Source organism: Meles meles, chromosome 3 (assembly GCF_922984935.1).
Source record: "Meles meles chromosome 3, mMelMel3.1 paternal haplotype, whole genome shotgun sequence".
Taxonomy (NCBI): domain Eukaryota; kingdom Metazoa; phylum Chordata; class Mammalia; order Carnivora; family Mustelidae; genus Meles; species Meles meles.
The window spans coordinates 135,284,369-135,308,086 of NC_060068.1; the positions used below are offsets into that span (position 1 = coordinate 135,284,369).

The window sequence follows — 23,718 nt, forward strand, 5'->3', positions numbered from 1 at the left end:
AGTATTGAAATACAATCAATACACTAAGAAAGAAAATGGAGTCATATAGGATGTTCAAAAACCCACAAAAAGGTGAAAAAGAGTGGAAGACAAAAATAAGAACAAAGAACAAGGACAACAAATAGAAAACATAACAAATATGACAGATATTAATCCAACTATATCAATAAGCTCTTGGAATATCAATAGTCTAAGTGAACCAATTTAAAAAAGAGAGATTAAAAAGAGAGAGACTGTCAGAGTAAATAAAAAGACCCAATTATATAGTATATACAAGAAACCCACTTTAAATATAAAGACATGTATACATTAAAAGTTAATGGATACAGAAAAATATACCATGCCAATACTATTCAAATAAAAATAAGAGCATCTATATTAAGTTCAGAGAGAGCAGATATCAAAACAAGGAAAATTATTAGGGATAAAACAGAGCATTACATAATGATAAAGGGGTCAATATCCAAGAAGACACAACAATCCTTAATGTGTTTGTGCCTAACAATAGAGAATCAAAGTATGTGAGGCAAAAAGCAATAGAATTTCAAGGAGAAATAGATGAACCACTATCATAGTTGGAGACTTCAATACCCCTCTATCACAAATGGACAAGGTTAGCAGGCAGAAAATCAGTAGGGACATAGTTGGACTCAACAACACCATCAATCAACTAGATATAATGGACACCTATAGACTAGCTTATCCAACAACAGCAGAATACATATTTTCCTCAAGATCATATAGAACATTCTTCACCATAGACCACATTCAGAGCCATAAAACACATCTTAACAAATTAAAAAGAATAGAAATCATACTATGTCAATGCTCAGACCACAGTGAAATTAAACTAGAAGGCAATAACAAAAGGATAAATGGAAAATTTCAAAGTACATGAAGATTAAATAGTACACTTCTAAGTAACACATGGGTCAAAGAAGAAATCTCAAGAAGAATTTAAAACTATTTTGGGTTAAATGAAAATGAAAAACAGCTCATCAAATTTGTGAGATACAGTGAACATAGTGATTAAAAGATAATTTATAGAATGTGTATATTAGAAGGATGAAAAATCAAAAATTAATACCTTAAGCTTCCATCTTATGAAACTAGAAGGGTAAATTAAATTCAAAGTAAGCTGAAGAAAATAAATAACAGAAATTAGAGCAGAAATCAGTGAAACTGAAAACAACAAATCAATATAGAAAGTCAATTAAACCAAAAGCTGGTTCTTTGAAAAGATCAATAAATTGATAAGCCTCCTAGGTTAACTATGAAAAGAAGACAGAAGACACAGATTACCAATATCAGAAATGAAAGAGGGGACATCAGTACAGAGCCCATGGATATTAAAAAGATAGTAAAGGAATACTATGAACAACTCTATACTCATGCATTGGAGAACCTAGATGAAATGGACTAGTTCCTTGAAAGACCCAATTTGCCAACGCTGACACAAGAACAAATAAACACAGTGAATAGGCCTATATCCATTAAAGAAATTGAATCAATAATTAATAACCTTCCAAAACAGAAAGCACCAGACTCATGGATTCACCAGTAAATTCTACTAAACACAATAAAGATGAATTATACCAGTTTTCTACAATCTGTTTCAGAGAACAGAAGCAGAAGGAACACTTCCTAACCCATTATATGAGACCAGCATTACCCTTATACCAAATCAGGTAAAGACATTACAAGAAAAGAAAACTACAGATCAAAATCTCTCATGAACATTGATGCAAAAATTCTCAATAAAACATTAGCAGATTAAATCCAATAATGTACAAAAAGAATTGTATACAGTGCTCAAGTGGGGGTTGTCTCAAGTATGCAAGACTGGCTCAATACTCAAAAATCCATTAATATAATCTGTCACATCAACAGGCTAAAAAAGAAAAATCACATGATCATATCAATAGATACAGTAAAAGCATTTGACAAAATCCAAAACCCATTAAAAACTCTCAGTAAACTAGAGGTAGAAGAGAATTTCCTTAACTTGATAAAAGCTATTGATAAAAAACCTACAGCTAACATCGTACTTAATGGTGAGAAATGGAACATTTTCCAATAAGATGAGGTAAAGGCAAAGATGCACCTCACCTCTCCTTTGCAACATCATACTGGAAGGTCTAGCTAATGTAATAGGAAAAGAAAATAAAAGATTTACAAACTGGGAAGGAAAAAATAGTTATTTTCAATTGCAGATAATATAACTATCTATGTAAGAAATCTGAAAGATTGACCAAAAAAAGCTCCTGGAACTAATAGTTAATGTTTGCAAGGTTGCAAGACATACAAGGTTAATACACAAAAGTCAATCACTTTCCTATATACCAGCAATGAACAAGTGGAATTTGAAATTAAAAATGCAACATCATTTATATTGGCACCCCCTAAAGTGAAATGCTTAGGCAAAAATTTAACAAAATATGTACAAGATCTACATAAGGAAAACTATAAACTTTGATGAATGCAATCAAAGAACTACATAAATGGAGAGATATTCCATGTTCATGGATAGAAAATTCATTATTGTCAAGATATCAGTTCTTCCTAACTTAATCTACAGATTCAGTGCAATCCTTATCAAAATCTTGGCATGTTATGGATATTCACAAAGTCATTCTAAAGTTTACATAAAGAGTCAAAATACGTAGCATAGCCAATACACTATTGAAGGAGAACAAAGTTGGATATTACTCAACTTCAAGACTTACTATAAAGCTACACTAATCAAGACAGTATGGTATTGGCAAAGGAATAGACAAATAGACCAATGGAACAGAATAAAGTTCCCAGAAATAGACCCACATAAATATAATTAACTAATCTTTGAGAAAGAACAAAGTGTAATACAATGGAGCAAAGATTTTTCCTTTCCACAAATGACACTGGAACAAAGGGACAACAATATACCAAAAAAAAAAAAAAAAAAAGGACTTTAGACAAAAGCCTTACATTCTTCACAAATACTAGCTAAAAATGGACCACAGACTGGAGGGTAAGATAGAAAAAACACTAGATGTCCTTGGGTATGCAGTGACTTTTTATTTATTTATTTTTTTAAGATTTTTATTTATTTATTTTCAGAGAGAGAGAGAGTATACGCAAGCAGGCTGAATGGCAGGCAGAGGCAGAGAGAGAAGCAGGCTTCCCACTGAGCAAGGAGCCGGATGAGGACTCGATCCCAGGACTCTGGGATCACGAACCAAGCTGAAGGCAGTGGCTTAACCAACTGAGCCACCCAGGCATCCCTGCAGTGACTTTTAAAATATAACACCAAAGGCACAATCCATGAAAAAAAAATAATGGATACGCTGGACCTCATTAAAATGAAAAACTTTCTCCCTGTGAAAGACAATATCATTAGAATGTAAAGATAAGCCACAGACAATATTTGCAAAAGACATTTGGTAATAGACTATTATCCAAAACAGAAGTGCCTGAGTGACTCAGTTGGTTAAGCATCTGCTTTCGGCTCAAGTCATGATCTCAGAATCCTGGGATGGAGCCTCATGTTAGGCTTCCCACTCAGTGGGGATTCTGCTTCTCCTTCTCTCCCTGCATCTCCCTCTGCTTCTCCCCCTGCTGCTCATGCTATATCTCTCGCTCTCAAATGAAAAAAAAAATATTTTTTAAGCAAAGTATACAAAGAACACTTCAAATTCAACAATAAGAAAACAGACAGCTTGATTTAAAAATGGGCCAAATTTTTAACAGATACCTCATTAAAGAAGATATACAGATGGCTAATAAATACATGAAAAGGCCTTTGACATCATACTCTGTTAGGAAATCACAAATTAAAATGAGATACCACTGCACACCTATTAGAATGGCTAAAATCCCAAACACTGAACACCAAGTGGAGAAACAGGGACTCTCATTCATTACTGCTAAGAATGTAAAACGGTATCACCACTTTGAAAGACAGTTTGACAGTTTCTTGCAAAACTGAAAATACTCTTTTATTTTTTATTTATTTTTATTTTTAAAACTAAACATAGTCTTAACATACAATCTAACAATCATGCTCTTGGAAATGAATTGTAAGCTTAAGTCCTCACAAAAACCTGCACATGTTATATATAGCATATTTATTCATAATTGCCCTGAACGGGAAAGCAGCCAAGATGTCCTTCAGGTAAATAAACTCTGGTATATCAAAACAACACAGAATATTGTTCAGTGATAAAAAGAAAGGAACTAACAAGCTATGAAAAGACATGAAGGGACCTTAACCAGATAGTGCCATGTGAAAGAAGCCAATCTAAAAAGGTCACATATCGTATGATTCCAACTATTCGACACTCCAGAAAAGGCAGAACTAGAGAGACAGTAAAACGATCTGTGACAGGCAGTTTGGGCTTTGGGGTGAGAGATGAATAGGCAGATCACAGAGGATTTCTAAGGTAGCAAAACTACTCTGTTTGATATTTATAATGGTAGATACACATCATTACACATTTGCCAAAACCCATAAAGTGTGTAACACCAAGAGTGAACCCTAATGTAAACCAGGTACTTTTGGTAGCTAATGATGTTATCGGTGTAGGCTCATTTCATCAATCATAACAAATGTACTACTCTGGTGGGGGATGTCAATAGTGGCATAGGTTGTGTGTGTTGGGGGAAGGGAAGTATAGTGAATTCTTCATGCTTTCTGTTCAATTTTGTTGTGAACCTAAAACTTCTCTGAAAAATAAAGTTTGTTAATTCGAAAAATATATTTCCTTTAGGGTCCTGTGGAACCAAACAAATATCAAAACCTTTTTCCTGGCTGTTCTGCCAGCTGTGGAGTTACCACCACCCCGTGCTTCTCAGAAGGGCCTGAACTCAGCCCAGTTTCTGGAGCGACAAGGAGGAGATGAGGAAAAGAGTCAATTCGGCCAGGAGTTTGAAGCTGTGGTGCCCTGTGAACTCGGGCCTGGTAGATCCCACAGCCACTTCAGGCAACTTCATTTTGTCAAGCCACAGTGCACTCATCTGTAATAATACCACAGCAGCATAGTGGTCACAGACCACAACGGCTTCAGGGGTTCTGAAGCTCCTCATATTTCAGTTTGAATTTGGGTTTTGTCTCCAATCTAGTAAGTGCATGAACGTGGCTTCCATTGCCATCCACCTCTGGCTTCAAAGTATGAACATCAGTTGTACTTATCAGTTGTACTTATGGTGAAGGGTTGTCCCAAGGATAAAATGCGATAATGCACCTGGCACATGGTAAGCCTTGTGCAATCAATCATAACTATTATTATTAGGTGGACATATTACATGGCCAAAGTTTGACCCATTCTGACCTACAAAATCAACAATTCCATATGGTTTGACCTTATATCTCTCATGGGACTATTATCACTCAAGGAGATAATATAGGCACTGAGCTTGCTACCATTTGAGGTGCTCAACACATGATCATGATTATTATTATTATCCACAATCCTGGGGACAGCACCTGTTGTTGAGAAATCAAAGGACCCAAGACATACATTAAGAAACTTGGTCATTCTCTGTAACTGTCATTTTATTTACTACCCAGTTCCTACTCCCATCTCTCTTTTCCCTGACCTCTCCCTACCCTAATTATTATAGTGGAGACCTTGTCTTAGAAATCTTTGTATTTAGGTTTTAGCAAATGCTAGGCACGTAATAAGTGCTCAAGAAATGCTACTGAATGAGTGATTCCAAGAGTTTTATAGGTTTCCTAGGGGTTAGGAGGCTTTGCTTCTCTTGTGGATTACTGGGGTCAAAAAAAGGAATTAAAGACTAAAATCTTTAATATAACCAAGGGACTTGAGTAAAAGACCTTTTTAGGCTTTAATTCATTCTGTTAGAATGGATCCAAGAATCCTAACCTTGTTCCGTCACAGAGTATTTGAATTGCAAGAGTGTTTCTGGGAAAATACACATCTACTAAAATGGCTAAAATTGAAAGAAGTGATGATGCCAAGTTCTGACGAGGATGCAGAGCACCTGGAACTCTCTTATATTTCTGGTGAGAATGCAAAACTGTACAACCACTTTGAAAAATACTTTGTGTAGTTTCTTATGAAACAAAACATATATTTAACCACAAGACCTAGCACATTCACCCCTAATTATTTACCCTAGAGAAACGAAAACTTATGTTCACACAAAATTTGAGTATTTCTAGTGATTTTATTCACAGTTGTCAAGAACTAGAAACACCCAATGTCCTTCAACTGGTGAATGGCTAAAGGAAATGGGGTACATTCACACAAGGGAATACTACTGAATAATAAGAAGATAGGAACTACTGATACCTGCAACAACATGGATGAATCTTAAATACATTTTAATGAATGAAAGAAGCCAGACTCAAGCTAAATTCTGAATAGTTCCTTTTATATAATATTCTGGAAAAGGCAATGCTATAAGGGCATAAAGCCGATCAGTAAATGTTAGTGATTGGGAGTGACAGGAAACCAGAGGGAAGGTTTTGGAGATCCTTATTGTGGAAATGGTGATTTGATTGTATGTATTTGTCAAAACTCATAGTCCTGTACACTAAAAAAACTAAGAATGTTAACATATGTAAATTATACTCAAACAAACCAGACTTTAAGAAAAGAGCTAGTTGGGGCGCCTGGGTGGCTCAGTGGTTTAGGTCTCTGCCTTTGGCTCAGGTCATGATCTCAGGGCCCTGGGATCGAGCCCTGCATCGGGCTCTCTGCTCAGTGGGAAGCCTGTTTCTCCCTCTCTCTCTGCCTGCCTCTCTGCCTACTTGTGACCTCTCTCTGTCAAATAAATACATAAAATATTAAAAAAAAAAAAAGAAAAGAGCTAGTTGCGGAGGAAATGGTTTACAAAGCAAAGCTATCACTGGGTCAACATTATTACCATAGTAAGGGCCAATAGAGACAATTCTCCTAAGAACAACTTGGAAGAGTTCTGAGCCAGAATGAAATAATAATTATTAATTATTTAACTTATAATTTATTTAATTAAACATTTGTTGTGCTTTCCAAATGCTAGGGGGATGAAAAAAGAGTCAAGGCATCTCCTATTCACAAAGGATTCACAACATAGTGGGAGTGGGGTAAGAAAAAGAAAATTACGGTATAACATGATCGTTATCTTTGATAATAATTAAAGAACAAGCATATAATTAGACTCTTCACACATTACACAATTAAAAGGACAAGCTAAGCATTAGGAATACACTCCTTATCCCTGTACTTAACAGCAGTAGAAAGAGGATAACAAAAGCTAGTATTTAATGGACTGCTTAATTTGTGAGAGGTGTTATTCTAAGCACCCATTTAAACCTCACAAAAACCCTATGAGCTAGGAGCCATTATAGAAAAGTTTATTTACCCCTGGTCACTCAGCTGTAAAGAATAGCAAAGGGAATTAAACGCTGGTGTGATGGCCCTCTCCTAACCATGACCAAATACTGGAGCTAGAGAGGAACAGTGACCTGGTCACCTGAACTCCCCAAATTTGGAACTGGTTGTTCTAACTGTATCTCAGTTTCCCTAACATCAGAGGAGAGAGTCAAGCATGCAAAACTCTGTGTAAGACACCAGGGTAAACCATGATTGCTCTTGTGATCCTTTCTGTGCTTGCTATTGGCCCACACTCTCCCATTAATAAAGTAATATGGAATTATTATAAACAATGGAAGAGGCAAAAAAAAAAAAAAAAAAAAAAGACAAACAAAACCCAAGAAACCAACTTAAACAAAAAAAGCTTCATCCATCCATAGTCTCACCACCCAGAGGTAAATATTGCTAACATTTTGGCACATCTCCTTCCAGTCTTTAAAAAAAAAAAAGTCTTTTATTTATACAGCTGAGATCATACATAAATGTAATGTTGGAGCCTGCTTTTTTTTTCTCTTAAAATCAGAGCATGAACTCTTCATAAACATTATTTTAAATGGATATATAATAATCCATCATATAGATATTCTACAATTTATTAACTGCTCCTTCACAGTTGCATATTTAGGTCGTTTCCAATATTTTCACTATTATAAATAACACCACTATTAACATTCTGGTCCATAAATCTTGTAGATTACTTTTTTAGGATAGTTTCCCAAAAATGTAATTACTAGGTTAAATGTCAAGAATATTTTAAAGATTACACAGAGATGTAGTATTCTTTAAAAACAACAAATATATTCTTTACAAACAAATGGAAAGGCTTCTACAGGGTCAAAAGCTGTTTGTACGTCTGTGTCTGTGTAAGTATGGAGGGGGGTGGATGAGAGACAGAACTGGGAACTCTCTCAGTACTTGGTCAGTGCAGTAACCACGTGACCTTTTCTCTTATGAGCTACTGTCCAATTTTCAGGGGCACACGCTGATTAAATATTGTTCCCTGAATGCCACCAAATGGAAGCAAATTTCAGGTACGGAGTTTGTATGCCTTTTGCAAGTATATTGTCCATAGAATCAGTGAGACTTGGTACCTGTGTTTTTCACCAGGCAGAGCACTTTCACTGCCATTAATTACCTCACTATCTTCTCACAGCTTCTGGGTGAAATGGGTTGGGACAACCATTACCATTCCCAGGTCATTTGTTAGAAACTCAGGCCCAGAAAGAAGTGACTTACCCAAAGTCACAGAGCTTGTTGAAGAGAGCTGGGGCTAGAATTCTCGTCTCATGGTTCTAAGGTAAAAGCCCCCGTTACGGAGTGAATTATGTATCCATCCCCTCCCCCATGCCCCATCCATATGTTGAAGCCCTAACCTGCAATGTGACCATATTTGGAGACAGGGCCTATAAGGAGGTAAAAAAGACTAAATGAAGTCATAGGATGGGGCCCTGATCTGGTAGGATTAGTGTCCTTATAAGAAGAGGAAGACCAGAGTGCTCTCTCTCTTTCTGCACACACACAGAGAAGAGGCCACAAGAGGACACAGCAGAAGGTGGCTGTCTGCAAGCCAGGAAGAGAGGCCTCATTAGAAATCAACCCTGCCGACATCTAGATCTTGGAATTTCAGCCTCCAGAACTGTGAGAAAATACATTTCTGTTGTTTAAGCACCCATTCTGTGGTTTTCTGTTATGGCAGCCTTAGCAGACTAATACAGATTTTGGTACCACAACGTTGGTGGGGTGGTGGGGTTTGGTTGTTGCTGTAACAAATGCCTAAAAACGTGGAAGTGTTTTTGGAACTGGGTAATAGGCAGAGGCTGGATAAGATATGGGGTATGTGTTAGAAAAAAACACCTAGGTGGCCTTAAAGGGACTGTTGGTAGAAATCAAATGTTAAAGATATTTCTGGTTAGGGCTAAGGAAGAAAAGAAAAGTGCTGTTAAGAAAGCATCTATTATTTTAGAGAAGACACACATCACCATGGACAGAATGTTGGTAGAAATGTGAACCTTAAAGGTGGTTCTGGTGAGGTGTCACATGGAAATGCAGAACACGGAAATGGAAACTGGCAGAAAGGAGATCCTAACCACAAAGTGTCAAAGAACTTGGCTGAACCATGTTGCAGTGTTTTATGGAAAGTGGAAATTGCAAGTGATGAACTCGGATATTTAGCTAAAGAGATTTCTAAGCAAAGTGTTGAAGGTGTGGCCTGATTTCTCCTTGTGGTTTACAATAAAACATGAGAGGAGAGGGATAAATGGAAGGGACTGCTAAGCAAAAAAGGAACCAGAATTTGAAGATCTGGAAAATTCTCAGCCCACCCATGTGGCAAAAACCAAACAACAACAACAATAAAAACCCAAACCAACCAAACAAACAATAACAACCAAGAATGCATGTCTTAGGGAGGACACCAAGGATTTGCCTGGCCAACAACTCTAGAAGGAGGCCCCCTATGCAGTTCATCAGACATCTCAGCAGAAACTGGTACTAGACGTGAGAGGTATACCAACAAGAGACACTGCCGCTTTGGACCAAAGGGAACAAAGAAGGGACAAAATAAAGAAGGCTGTTGGACTTCCAGGATTCTACAGTACAGGATGGCTGAGCTATTTGGCAGTGAATATGCTGTATTCTTCAAGAGACGGGAAGAATGAGCTTGAAGGTGATTCAGAGATCATCAGGGCTGCCATTCCCACTATATGTCTAGGGCACTCAGCCCAGAGGGCAAGGCTATTTCCTTCTCAGGTACAGAGGGTAAGGCCTACTCTTGATTTCAGGGAGTTGGGCCATCCCTGCCATGTGCTTCAGATGCAGGGCTGCATCCAAAAGTCACAGGGATGGGGTTGCTGCCCAGAGTCAAGGTGGTGGGGCTACTGCCTAGGACAGAGGGATGACAGTACTGCCCCAGTGGGTCTGGGTGGCAGAAAATGCAGCTAAAGGATTGTTCTAGAGGTTTAAGATCTGGTGGAATTTGCCTTGCTAGGTTTTGGGGGATTTGTCACCCTGTCACCCCTTCTCTCTTTCTGATTTCTCCCTCTTGGAATGGGAATGTCTATCTTATACCTATATTTTGGAAGCACATAAGTTATCTGGTGTCCAGGTAGAGAGGCATTTTGCCTCAGGATAAATCATGCTTGGAATTTCATCCATATCTGATTTAGGTGATATTTAGATGAGACTTTGGACTGGAATTGACGCTAGAATGGGTTAAGACTTTAGGGGCTGTTGGGATAGCGTAAATGTATTTTCTATACAATGAGCACATGAATTTTAGGGGGTGGAGTCAAAGGAAAATGTTATGGACTGGGTCTCCCTCCAATTCACATGTTGGAGCCCTGACCCCCACGGTGACTGCTTTTGGCAATGGGACCTATACAGAGGTAATAAAGATTAAATGTGATCATAAGGGTGGGGCTCTGACCTGATGGAATTAGTGCCCTTCTAAGAAGAGGCAGAGAGAAGAGCTAGCACCTTGATCGTGCACTTCTAGCCTCCCGGAACTGTAAAAAAATAAGTACCGTTGTTTAAGCCCCCCAGTCTGTGGTATTTTGTTATGGCAGCTCAAGTGCCCAGTGGTTTTGACAGACCCACCTACCTAGTCATCATTTTCAGGAGTGTCTTGTCCGTCCCAATACACGGTATTTTGCTGAGTTGTGCAAACCTGGGTTTGAAGAAAGAGGCTCAGTGAAAGGAACAGACAACAAGGGGTCTGAAGCTTGGTTTCTAGAACCAGGCTTGGCCAAAACTTGCTAAGGGATCTTACGCAAGCCACTTCTCTCTGATTATCATTATCCATCTGTAAAATAAAGTGTGCTGCCTCAGGCTCTGAAGTTATACAGATGTGGCCTCGAATCTAGACTCTGACATTAGTTGCGTGACCTTGCACAAGTTTGGTTTTCTCATCTCTAAAACAGAATAACAGTACCTACCCCAGGGATTACTGGGTTAATTAAGAGATGATGTATCTGGAGTCCCCAGCACATTTTAAAGGACAATTAAGGTAGTTATTTTCCTAGATTCATTAATTAATTAAGTTAATGTATGCAAAGTGCCAAGGACAGTTTCTGGCAATTAGAAAAAGCTGTATCTGTCTTAGTTGCCCTCCCCACCCCTTATTCTAGCAGATAGTTAAGTCCTCAGTAAGTAAGATCCTTATTATTATTTTTAGGCTTCATCTCCCTTCATTTCCCTCCAAAGCCCTAAATCCTAACATTACCGAATTTTGTTTTTCCCCCCAATACAGCCCCTAGGCTTTGCTGCCCTAGTATATTTGTCTACTCTGTTTTCTCTAACTGATGCTCCATTTCTTTTCCTCCAGAGCGCAGCTGTCTTCTCCACTGGGAATCCTCTCTCCACTACCCTCCTCCTCCCAGTCAGAGGACTGGCTCCTTGATTTGTGTCTTGCTAAGAAAACAACTCCATATAGCACTTAGCTCTTTGTGCTTGGTGGTTCTGTTAACTCTTTCACAGCCTGCCTCCAAGAGTAGCGGCCTCTGAAGCACGGTGCTGGGTGAGCAGCCTCCGGGTGTCACCCAAGACGTCTAGCACAGTGCGGGACAGAGGAAACTGCAGAGAGGGGTCCAGTTTAACTCCTAGAAGCCCGAGCCTCCGACCCTCCCCAGGCCGCGCCCACCGTGAAGCCTGCCCCTCCGCGGGCTCGGACCCTCCCTCCGCTGCTCCCCATCACCTGAGTCGACCCGGCTCCCAAGGGTCCCCCGGGCTCCTTCCGGGCGGTCCCTCCCGCCCCCATCCTGGCGGGCGCGTCCCCTCCTCCACCCCGCGGCGGAGCCCTGCGGAGCTGAGGGCGGAGCGTCGCTGCTGATGGCTGGGAGCCGGGCTGGGAGGCGCTGGGCGAGCAGTGGGCTCCAGACTCGCCGCCGCCTGGCCGGGGGGCTGGCATGGCCGCGTGCTTGTGAACGCGGAGCGCGCGAGGGGCCGCTGCCACCATGCCCGGGGGCGTGGGCGCCGTCCGGCTCTGCCTGCTGGCGCTCGCCCTGCCGGGGTGGACCAGAAGTAAGTGGCGGGATGCGGGGAGGGGGTCTGGTGGAGGATGGAGGCGGGTGGGCTGGGGGGCCCGAGGACCTGGGAGTCGCCCCGTGCAACTCCGCGGGGCTGCTTCCCCGCGGTCGCGCAGCCTGGAGTCCGGGCTTTGTTCCCACGTTGTGCGCCCCGGGAGGTGGTGGGGGTCCGGGAGACCCAGAGCAAGCAGAAAACAGCCGGTTCCCTCCCTGGCTTGCTTTTTTCTGTTTTCACTGTTTTGCTGCTTTTGGCTTCTCTTTCTGCTGCTTTCCTAGTCTCTCCTCCCCAGTCTTGGTGTGTGTGTTCCTATAAATATATATTGATAAAACTGGAACCATACCATATGTACAGTTTTGTGCCTTGCATTCTCCATTTCACATTATGAGCCCACATCGTTACATTCTCCAAAAACATGGTTTTAATGACTGTAGATCAAGAAATCGCAGAAGTGTGATTTTCAAAAAGTTAAAAACATAACATACAAATATAGGATGAATGGAAGATATTCCTTTTATTCATTTAATGAGGTGGTGAGTAGAGTGGTAAAGCTGGTGCAAAGCACGAGAGGAATGGGTGGTACAAGCATCTGAGGAAAGGTTGAAGTCACGTGCTGGGACAGATACAAAGTGGTCAATGCCCCCATAGGGTCAAGGAACCTTAATTCTTAGTTCTCTTTCTATAATATGGAAGTCATTTGCATCTATACCAGACAAAAATCCGCAGTTAACTTGTAACTTCACAGAGTATGGTTTTTTGATTTGTTGTAAATTAAAAAAGTCAAACCAAGGGGCATTCCCCTAGAAAAATGTGGTGATCAATGGGGGGGCCTGTTAAACAGTGCTCCAACGTTGACATTGAAAGGACAATCCTGCTTGCTTTTTGCCTCATTTGCTGGTTTTGAACAGTTTTTCTTAAGATGTACTGTGTGCCTCTATTATTTGGCCTTGCTCTCCGTACTTTTTTGGCAATCGTAAAGATAATTTCGTTCCTTTAAACATTCCATTAAATATCATATAATTCCTTTTTATTGCAAAGAATCTAGACTTACCAGAGCCACCAGAGCAGGAATATGCCTCTCTGGTTCCCCCATGAATATCAAGCACCTAGCATAGTACTTGGTAGCCAGTTAAGCATTCAGAAAACACATTATGAATAAATGAATGCATTGCTTCTGATTTTTACTAGTACGATGAAACTGACGCTTGTCTAATGGGATTATTTTTCAGATGTATTTTGACTGAGAATACATCCTGTCAGTAATCTGAAAGGAACATTAATCACTCATAATCCTGCCATTTTACCAGCACAACTGTGGCCAGCTTTCATGCCATTTATTATATTCTATGTGATCAATGTGGTTGGTTTAGAAAGAATAGATTTTGCATTGGGGAGGGTATGTGCTATGGTGAGTGCTGTGAAGTGTGTAAACCTGGTGATTCACAGACCTGTACCCCTGGGGCTAATAATACATTACATGTTAATTTAAAAAAATAAAAAAAATAAAAAAGAACAGATTTTCAAATCCTCATTCCCACCCCAGGAGTCCTATGGATTTGGTCCCTTCTTGTGAGACTAATTTGTCTAGGTCTTGGGGGATTACCGCTTTATTAAGGTTATCTGCAAAAAGTATTTTGAGGTTGGCGATATGTAGAACAAATCTTTCCCCAAACAAGTTTCAGCTCACCTTTCTTGGAAAATAGAAGTCCTGCTACCTGTCTTGTTAAGACAAGGGTTGATTGATAGTGATTAAAAAAGTAGAAGTGATCTACAAAGGTAGACTTGCCATTAGGAAGCTCAGGGTAGTGTGATGATGCTTTGTGGATGTGGGAGCAGTTTCATGGTGACTCTGTCCAGTACTGCTGTGAATAGGCAGGCTGGTGGCATTGTCTTCATATGACAGATGAGCAAACTGCAGCTCAGGGAGAAACACCAATGGGCCTGATTTCCAGAACATACCCAGAATCTGACCACTTCATTCCTCTTTGCTGAGCTCATTTTAGTCTGAGCCACCGTCATCTCTCACCAGGTCCCCAGACTTGCCTTCTTGCTTCTATTCTTATGCCCACCCCTCCCCCAGTGTACCCCCCATCTCCACCCAGCAGGCCGAATGATCTTTTAAAAACCTGAATACAGATCATATTGCTCTGTGTCTAAACCCTCCAGTGCCTTCCAAGACTATTTATAATAAAATCCAGACACTTGCCATGGCCTCTGGGATTTCAGAACCATGGCTGTTTTGCTGACCGTGTCTCCTACCAGCTTCCCTGTTCACTTACTAGATTCTAGCTAGCTCTGCCTTCTGCATGTTCCTTAAATAGGCCAAGTCACCTTCCGCTCAGGCAGGACCATTGCCCTTGCTGGTCATTGTCCCTGGGGGCACTCTTCCCCCAGGTCTTTTCATGGCTGCTTTCTTCCAGTCTCTCAGGTCCCAAATGGCATCTTTGCTCACCATCCAGTCTAAAATAGGCAACTCCTCTTCGGTGTCTCTTTATTCCATGACCCTACTGGCCATTTGAGAATATTTTGTATATCATGCATCTCCCACCTCTAGAAGATAAACTGTGGGGACTACAGAGACCTCGTTTTCCTTGTTTACCACTATATGGCCAACAGCTAACAGTGTTTGACTTACAGTAAGTGCCAAGAGCCTGGCACCCAGCAGGTAGTCTAATGACCCAGGAAGGGGGTTGTTCCAGTTGGCAGTGCATGCTTAGCTTAGCTGGGGTGCAGAATTCTGAAATTCCAATGGTTGTGCATCCTGTTTTGGCAGGAGGAAATGGAGAAGGCAGCCCCCAGCTACAGCATGAACGAATAATACCTCAATGGAAGACTACAGAAAGCCCCACCAAAGAAAAGGTAAGACAAAAAATATCTCATTTTCAGAGGCAGGAGCTGACAAGTCCATTCTGTGACATGCAGGGCTTCCTTCTCAACTTTCCTGGAAGTCTGGTCATCGCTGTTAGTTCTGTTTTGGGCCTACTCTGTCCTCTGTGCATTGGTTTTGAAAATCCCAGATGGGACTTCCTTCATTGTGTGACAAACTTCTAGAACACTTCCAAATGCTATTAGTTGAGGAAATGAAAAGTATTAATGCTGACACAAGCTAAGTGCAAATACATGTCACAAAAATCACCAGCTCTCAAATGGAATTAAGTATTGTCACTGTTATCTTTGTTTTATATAATACATGCTTTACTTTATGGATGAGATAATGTACTTGGAGAGAAAAATAATAATTCAAGCTATTTTTAAGAGACGAGGGAGGAATCTCATACTGGGGGATATATCTTAAAATGCAGTAGTCTCCTTGGGCCATGACACCAGGAAAATGCACAGGCTTTATCATGGGGATTGGGAACAAGACAGAAAACATGAACCTATTATGCAAAGAGGACCTGTACATCCAGGATATTCTTTGTGGTTCTGATCTTTACAGTTCAAGTGAGACATGAAGAAGCTAGAAAGGAGGACAATTGCTATGTGCCAGTAACCAGCTGTGGGACCTTCCCCTTTCTGAACTTCAGATTCCTCATTTATAAAATAGGGATTCTAGAGGATAACAATAAAGAAGGCTGGGGAGAAGCAATAGTTAATAAGGTCCTTTGGGGCTCAAAGGGTCCATGATTTATTGGGCAGCATATAAAAAAAGCAAGATTATAGTAGAAGAGAGTGGAGAGAGAGCTGTGTCAGGAAAATGTCAGAAACGGAGAGGAGAAATGCCTGGAATTCTTGAAGTTATGGCTAGGGTAATATACACATGTCCAAAATGCTTCCATTTGAATTTATTAAGGGAATTTCCAGCAAAAAATTTGGGAGAAATGATAGTAACATTTTATCCTAAAGACAATAAATGCATGGACCTCATTTCATCAAAAAGTAGGAAAGGCTGAAAATAGCTTCAGGAAAAATCTAGACAGATTGATGGATGGCCTTCCTAGAGCAGGTTATTTTTAAAAATTAGGATCTTGGATAGTCCAACATATCTGTTATTGCTTGAGGAATGGATCCAATACTTTCTGTAGAGGTTCTTTGTTTCTTCCAGATGTGGGATGCCTGGCATCCTCAGGAAGGGCCTGAGAAACAAAGCGGAGCTCCAGATCCTGTCTTTATTCCTAGCCATTTTCTGCCCAGAATCTGGGTCATTGTATTTTGTAGCAATAGTCAGCACAGTGCCTGGTGCCAGAAGTACTTGTTGAATGAGCGAATGAATGAATGTCAGAGAGAGTGTAGAAGGTAGATTTCAGTCAGACCTCTTATTCTCATTTCTGTAATTAATTCATTCACTAAACATTAATTGAACACTCACTGTATAGTAAGTATTGTACTAGATCTTAAGTGGCAGGTGCACATACACAGGACAGGTTTCTGATACCCTGTGAGGCTGAAGATCTATTTAATCTACCCCTAAAGAGAAAGGAATTTTAACCTTTCCCCATAGGGAAGTATAACCAGCAGGTCGGCTCCCTCCACCTCCTAGGAGAGGTGAGCTTGCCTCTTCCTAGCACAGAGTGGAATTGCAAGGGAAAAGCTCAGCAGGGGAGATCCATAGATCCTGATAGAGCTGTTTCATTGTTTTGCTTGAAATGTCCCTTGGAAACAAGGGACAACATATTTTAAATATCACTGTCTGAGCTTCTTCCACACCAGAGAGAAATATTTTTGGATTACCCACTTGTAGGCATTTGTACTCACGTTGCAGCTTGTGTCTCTTTGGAGGAGAAGTGACAGTGTTTGATTTGATGTCAACTTTCCTTTTTTGTGTGGACTGTCACGTGGACATCTGTTGCTTGAATAAGGGAATTGCTGCAGCTCTGTTGCTGTGTCCTCTTCCTCAGATGCCCACTTGCGACTGTGTCCCTGATGCTTAACGTGACTGGACAGGGTCCGTCTTCTGGAATATCCGGCGTAAAGTGGCAAAGCCTCAGCAACCAGAATAGGAGTTATCTGAGCTGAATCGGGGTGTTAGAGACAGGGATGTGGATCCCTTAGTGAAAGTTATTGGGCAAACAACCACCTAACTTCCTCTCCCATGGTTTTGAAATGTCCTTTTTAAAGAGAAGTCAATAGGATGAATTCATACAAAAATAGTAAAGGACAGGGTTGCCCAAGCTTCCTGCATCAGAATGTTTAGATCTCGTTGGAGCCCTTGGTGGCCTGAATGTTTCAGGGATGCCCAGTGCCTAGGACCCTAAAGGGAAGTGCAGTTTGGGGCAGATAAAAAGAGGAGTGTGCTTGGAAGAGGAAGGCCCCCAACCAGGGGTGGCAAAGCAGTGGACCCACTTTCTTCAATGCTGAAACTAAGCTTTGGGGTCAACTTCAGGAATTTATTAGTTCCTTGGTCCCAAGTTAGAGAACATGTATTTAAAACACACTAAAGAATCGAGCCTGTTTTTAATATGCTTAAAAATGTAAGTATCTCATTTTAAATAAATAACTTTACCTTTGAAATAAGCTCAACCACCTCAAGCTGAACTGTTGAAGCATGGAAGTTTATTATGACTTGAAATTTTTTTCCTTTAAACATTTTTAAAATTTTTTATTTTTTTATGTTCAGTTAGCCACCATGTAGTACATCGTAAGTTTTTGTTGTACTGTTCAAAGATTCATTCGTGATATAATTTTCCACAATAGTAAGGTAAAAAGAGATGAAAAGTCCCTTACTTAAAATATCAAAGCAATTCTAAAAACATGGAAAGATCCACAAAGAAAATAAAATTAACCCATGGTACTACTACTGAGAGGTCACTATAGTAACCTTTTGATTTATTTCGTTCTACAAAAGTATATTTGAATAAAATATATAGTATTGTTTTGAGCCTCTGTGTGCTTAATAATTATCATGTCTACTTTCTTGATAGTTTAAAAATTATTTCAAGTCATTGTTTTTAATGATTGTTGAGTGCTTTGTCATATGATTGGTTATTATTTATTTCACTATTCTCCTATTTTTGGACATTCAAATTATACTTCATTAGCCATTATTATAAGTAATGAGCATCCCTGTGTATAAACCTTTGCCTGTTTCCATTTGTTCTCTTCGGACAGAGTTTTGTCTAAACATTTAAAAACTCTTGTCCATCTGTCAAATTATTTTCTACTGAGTTGGTATCAATTTAAATTCTTACTGGTAGGGTATGAGAGTGCCTATTTTTCAGTGTGCTCATTGTGATTTATGGGTTTTTAAAAATCTCTGTCACTGTTTTTTGTTTTTTTTTTTTTAAGGTATCTTTAAAAATTTTTCCTTTCTGGTGGGGAGCAGTTACCAGTGATGTTGAACATATTTTTCGTGCTTATGGGCCATCTGTATGAGATCTTATGTGATCTCTTATGGGTGTGCTGCTCTTTGGCCAGCTGTAAGTTTTTCTCATGTGTAAAATGTATCTTCTCCCAGCTCTGTCCTCTGAAATGGTTGGGAAACTGAGACCCAAAATGAAACTGAGAGCCAAAATGAAATAAAATACGAACTCACTCGGAAGAGTGTTCTCCTGGTATTTTTGATAATACCCAACAAGTATCAATGGTTTTCTTTGTGCCAGCTCTGTGATGAATTATTTACATTTGCTATGTCGCTTAGCTGGTACAAGATTCCCATAAGGCTGACTGTTATTATCTGTTTTACAAATAAGGAAGCTGAGTGGTAGGGTGGTTCAGTAGCATGCCCAGCTTCACGTAACTGGAGTGTGAAAGCCAGCCCTGGAATCCAGATCTGACTGCACAGAAAATTGACGTCCAAGATCGTCAAGTGTGTGCCTTGACCAGACCTGCATGGAAGCACTTACATCATAGTTCAGCCTGGAGTTCCTTTCCTTTGTGTGCGAGGAGGCAGATGGGGGAGGGGAACCGGGTCCTTTGGGGGTTGAAGTCATTTCACGTTTGGGCTGGAAATGCAACTGACCCTTTTTCGTTCACTTCCTGTGGATCAATGTCAGAGCACTGTGCTGGATCCTCTGCCTGTTCCCGGGAGCCTCGTCCCCTGCTTTTAGGAACTGACGTTCTTTTGTTGTTGCTTTCAGCATCCACATAGAGCTGAGCTCAGGATAAAGGCCGAGGGGAGAGAATTCATCTTGGACCTCGAGAAGAATGAGTAAGTGGACTCCTCATTTATCCATAATGAAACAATTCACTTCCATGTCAATGCCGGATGCAGGTGCCACTGTTTTGGAAGGAAGCGGTTTGTGAAATCACCAAGCCCTCAATCTGTGGTTCCTCTGCAGGGAGTATCTTGCAAAGACAGCACATCCACAATCTCTTGACTTGCTGTGAAATTACTGGACTGTTTAACGTCTTCCTTGAATTTCCTCTGACTGTATTTCCGGGGCCTCCTAGAGTTCACGGCAGGCACACAGGGGTGTGTGCGTGTGTGTGTGTGTGTGTGTGTGACGAAGGGAGGGATGGAATGGAGGACTTTGGCAGCTGACTTACTAGCTCCAGCACAGCGCCTGGCAGGAAGTGAAGATTAGAGGAAAACAGCAGAAAGCAGAGAGAGAGAGGCAGGGTGGAGTGTTGTGGGATTTGGTGCCTCGAACACTGGCTGCTCCATGTGTTTTGGGTTAGATAAGTCTGAGCTTCTGCCACTAAGAGCATGGTCAGCAGTCTCCTGGCTTCGTCAGGCTGATTCCTCTATCTTCCTAACCTCATTCATCTCGGTGGCTGCCTGCCTCAAAAGTATTTCCACATTGATCTGCTATCGAGCGCAGTTGTATCTTGATTCATGTTATTGAGCAGGTGAGTAGACATAATGCATGGCTGCTGGGCGGCCATTCCCAATCTGCCTGGCCACCCAAGCACTCTCCTTCCTTGGCTGGGGGATGCCGAGGCCTCTGGTATTTTCCCACTAACTAGTTCTGCCCCGCAGACCTCTCAGATAAGACTGCATGGCTCAGAGAACTGCCTGCCTCCTCTTGGCAGCCTCTGGAGTCCCCTGGAAGCAGATGAGTAATCAGACGCATCACTGCCAAGAAAGGGAAGGATAGGGACCTTCCCGTATCCAGAACGATGGGAATGGCTCCTAAGCTTGGATAGGAGGCAAGAACATAAATTATTCCAAATTTGGGCTTTTGGATACTTGCAAAGGAGGGTGAGTAGTGTTGGTAGTGTGGTAAAAAGCATGCCTTAAGCAGCATATACAAGAATTGGCTTCATCCACATCTTTCCTCTGCCTCCGGAATATGGCGGCCTCCAGGAAGCTGGAAAGTTGGGCATCTCAATCATTTTTGCTGCTTTCCTCCTAACAGTGAAACCACCCCAAGAATGGCTTCCTTTTGTCCCATTTGCCTGGAACAGAATTGGCTGGGTATGTCCCCAGAAGGTGTCGACTCTGCCTGCCTGGGATTTCTCCTTGTGTTGTCTTCCCCTGGTCCTGCAGGAAATACCTTCCGAGGGTCTCTTCTTGTTGGTCTTTCGGGAGCCTGCTTTTGTTTCTTGTGGCTCCAGCCCTTTAGCTCCAGGCTGAATGTCCCTCTTGCCACCCATGGCTAATCTGTCCTTTTTGGCTTTCAAGTGGATCCCTTGACCCTTCAGCTTCCTCTGGGCGGTCCAAGTGATGGGGGGGGGGATGTCATGGGCAAATGGGATCCTAGGACTCATTCTTCCCTCATGTTTTGGAACCTGTGCAAGAGGCCATAGGAAGTTCGAGGAGGAAGATGTCTTAGAAAACACTGGGCGCGACGGTCTTATGCTGTTGGCCATTTGTATGATAGTTGTAGAAACTCTGAATCAGAGAGAGATAGGCAGGCACTTGTCTAAGGTTGCACAGCAAGTAATTGAGAGAGGTGAGACTAGGATCATTTGTGTTCTTGGCTTGGGTCTGGAAAAAACACTGGTTTAGTTCCTAGCTGTGTGACCTGGGTGAGCTTGCTACAACGTACGTTAGCTCAGTGTCCTCATCTATAAAACGAGGGTAGTAAGCTACCGCCATAGGGTGGTTGTGAAGGAGGCAGTGTGCTCAAGGGAGAGCGTGGTGAGTGAGCAGCACAGTGCTGAGTTTTACGGTCCCACACTGACAGCTTCCAGAGCAGAGCCCTCCTGTAGTTCTACTGTTGCTGCTCCACCAGCCCTTTGGTTTCCCAGTGAGCAGCGGGGGGCTGGATACGGTTCCTGGCCTCCTTGAGCTGGCAGAAGGCAGGAGACTTGACAAAAATGGAAGCAGCCGAGCCAAGTAGTATGACCTCACCAGGTATCCCTGGGGGACGGCTTCCTGCTATTTTTGTCTAAATTGGGCTTTTTGTTTTTGAACATGTGTTAGCAAGCGGAACTCTAACTGCACACGACTTCCTAGTGTGTTTATTTCCCCAAGCCTGTTCATTCATGGTGCTTGTGAGTCCGGATTCAAAACAGCTCAGGGGTGGGGAGGGGTCGGGGAGCGAGGCTTTTTTGATTTTTTCCAAAGTGCTGCGTTAAAGTTCTTGTAATCCCATGACACTTGAGGGGAAGCTAGGCCCTGTGCCAGGTGACTTCTCAAGCTCTGGTTCTGAATTTCCTCAACAGATTCATTCATTGTTATTCGTCCATTATGCATCTATAGCATTGCTGGCCCAGAGTCCCTACTGGGGACCTGGCTGTAAGCAGAACCGTTCCGCCCTTGTGGAGCTTATATTCTAGTGGCAGGAACAGTAAACAAAAGAACAAAAGGAACTGTGGTATGCCCCAAGACCACAGTGGAGGCAGGGGGACAGGTCAGGAGGGAGGGCCTTTTCAACACAGTGGTCAGGAAAGGCCTTGGTAGTGAGTTGGTATTGGAGTCAAGACCTGAAAGAGGTGAGGAAGTGAGCATGTGGAAGACTAAGAGACGACAGTTCCAAGGAGAGGCAACAGACAAGTTCAAAGCCCCTGACGGGTTATGAAGGTTCCCTTTCTCCGCAGCTCACCAGCCCTCACCCCATGCATTTCCCCATATATTGGATTCTCAGGCCTCTCAAGGCAACGGCTGCGGGCAAGGGCTTCTTGGACTTGTGAGGTAAGGGAGAGGACATTTCTAATTTATTTTTCATCATCCCGAGGTGTCTGGCCTTCTCCCATCAAGTCAGAGCCGCTGTGCTAATATGTGGCCCAAAATAGCAGTGAGCAGGCCTTTAATGGAATTCGCACATGAAGAGATTGCCAAGAATGGTGAGGATGGAGGAGCGGGGGGTGGGCCAGGAGAACAGGCACATAGCAAACGGGCCTTCAGTTCAGGAAGCAGACACCCCACGTTGTCTTAATTCGATAGCATGATGACCGGCAGCCTTTTCCTTCTGTGAAGCAACTCAGGATAAGTGGATGGCGTCCGCATGGGAGGCACACACGCTTTACTGAGTGCAGACAAAAAGGAGTGGCATTGTAGGACTAATCTTAATATGGCTTTTATGTCTGACGGTCCTAGGTTCAGATTCTAGCTCTGCAACTTACTAGCTGTGTGTGATCTTTAAGTCTCAGTTTCCCTATCTGGGATATAAAGATAGTCCATGCCATGAGCCATGGGGGGATGAAATGAGATGGTGTGTGGAAAGCCAGCAGGCTGCCTGGCTTCTAGCCCTACTCAATAATTGGCAGCTACTATTATTTCTTGCTCATGATTTTTTAACTGTGAAAGTAATACATGCTTGTTGTAAAACATGTAGCAATACCAAAATATGGTGAGTAAAAGAGTGAAAGTCTCCCACCCTCAAGAAGAATCCATTGTTAGCAGTTTGGTGGGGATACTCTGGACCTTGTCTGCATGTGTGAGAACATGCACACAGATACTTGTAAACACAATGGCATGCTGGCTGCTATTTTTGTCGGGGAGGGAAGAGCAGAAAAGAGATTATACTATGTATCTTGTTCCATACTTGTTTTTTTAGACTCAACTGTACTTCTGAAGGTATTATTCTACTCTAATAAAAGTATGTATTATGTTGCTTCACTCGACACGCATACACATAATTTGCAAAGGTTGGTGCAGAGCTGTTATTAGGAGAGCCTTACTTGTGATTGAGGCAGTGTGGTTTGTGGAGTGAGGACTGAACTCAGAGACAGATGATGATGATCAACATGCCAGCGGGCTCTCCTGGATCTCAACGTTCTTCATCTGTAAGGTGGGGATTTTGTCCCCATTGGGCTCTAAGGGCTTTTTCTTACACTACCTATTTAAAGGACATAGTGTCAGTAGAATAATGGAACAGAACTCATGACCTCAGGGAGTTTGCTTTTCATTTAGTTTAGAGACATTCAGTTTAGAGACATCCTTGAAACTAGGGCACTGGGATAAAGGCGAATGCCGCAAAACCATGGACCTTGAAGTTGAGGATGAACTCCTAGCTCAGGATTCACCACTTAGGCAACATAAACACAAGAAAGGAAATGACAGGGAAGAAATTAT

The 23,718-nt window shown here is 41.7% G+C and overlaps 1 protein-coding gene and 1 long non-coding RNA gene across 2 annotated transcripts in view; one reads left to right on the top strand and one right to left on the bottom strand.

Annotated features, from left to right (window-relative positions):
• Nucleotides 1-12,156, bottom strand: part of LOC123938682 — a 29,944-nt gene extending 17,788 nt beyond the window's left edge. Inside the window, exons 1-2 of the long non-coding RNA XR_006817760.1 lie at nucleotides 12,049-12,156; nucleotides 10,957-11,022 (exon numbers count right to left, since the gene is read on the bottom strand). This is a non-coding gene — a long non-coding RNA (uncharacterized LOC123938682). The remainder of the gene's footprint in view (nucleotides 1-10,956; nucleotides 11,023-12,048) is intronic.
• A 27-nt stretch (nucleotides 12,157-12,183) lies between these two features.
• The window catches only part of ADAM19 (ADAM metallopeptidase domain 19), an 80,200-nt gene continuing 68,665 nt past the window's right edge, over nucleotides 12,184-23,718 (top strand). Inside the window, exons 1-3 of the mRNA XM_045999796.1 lie at nucleotides 12,184-12,374; nucleotides 15,151-15,236; nucleotides 19,394-19,464. Of these exons, the coding sequence (XP_045855752.1) occupies nucleotides 12,308-12,374; nucleotides 15,151-15,236; nucleotides 19,394-19,464 (224 nt within the window). The 5' untranslated portion in view covers nucleotides 12,184-12,307. The remainder of the gene's footprint in view (nucleotides 12,375-15,150; nucleotides 15,237-19,393; nucleotides 19,465-23,718) is intronic.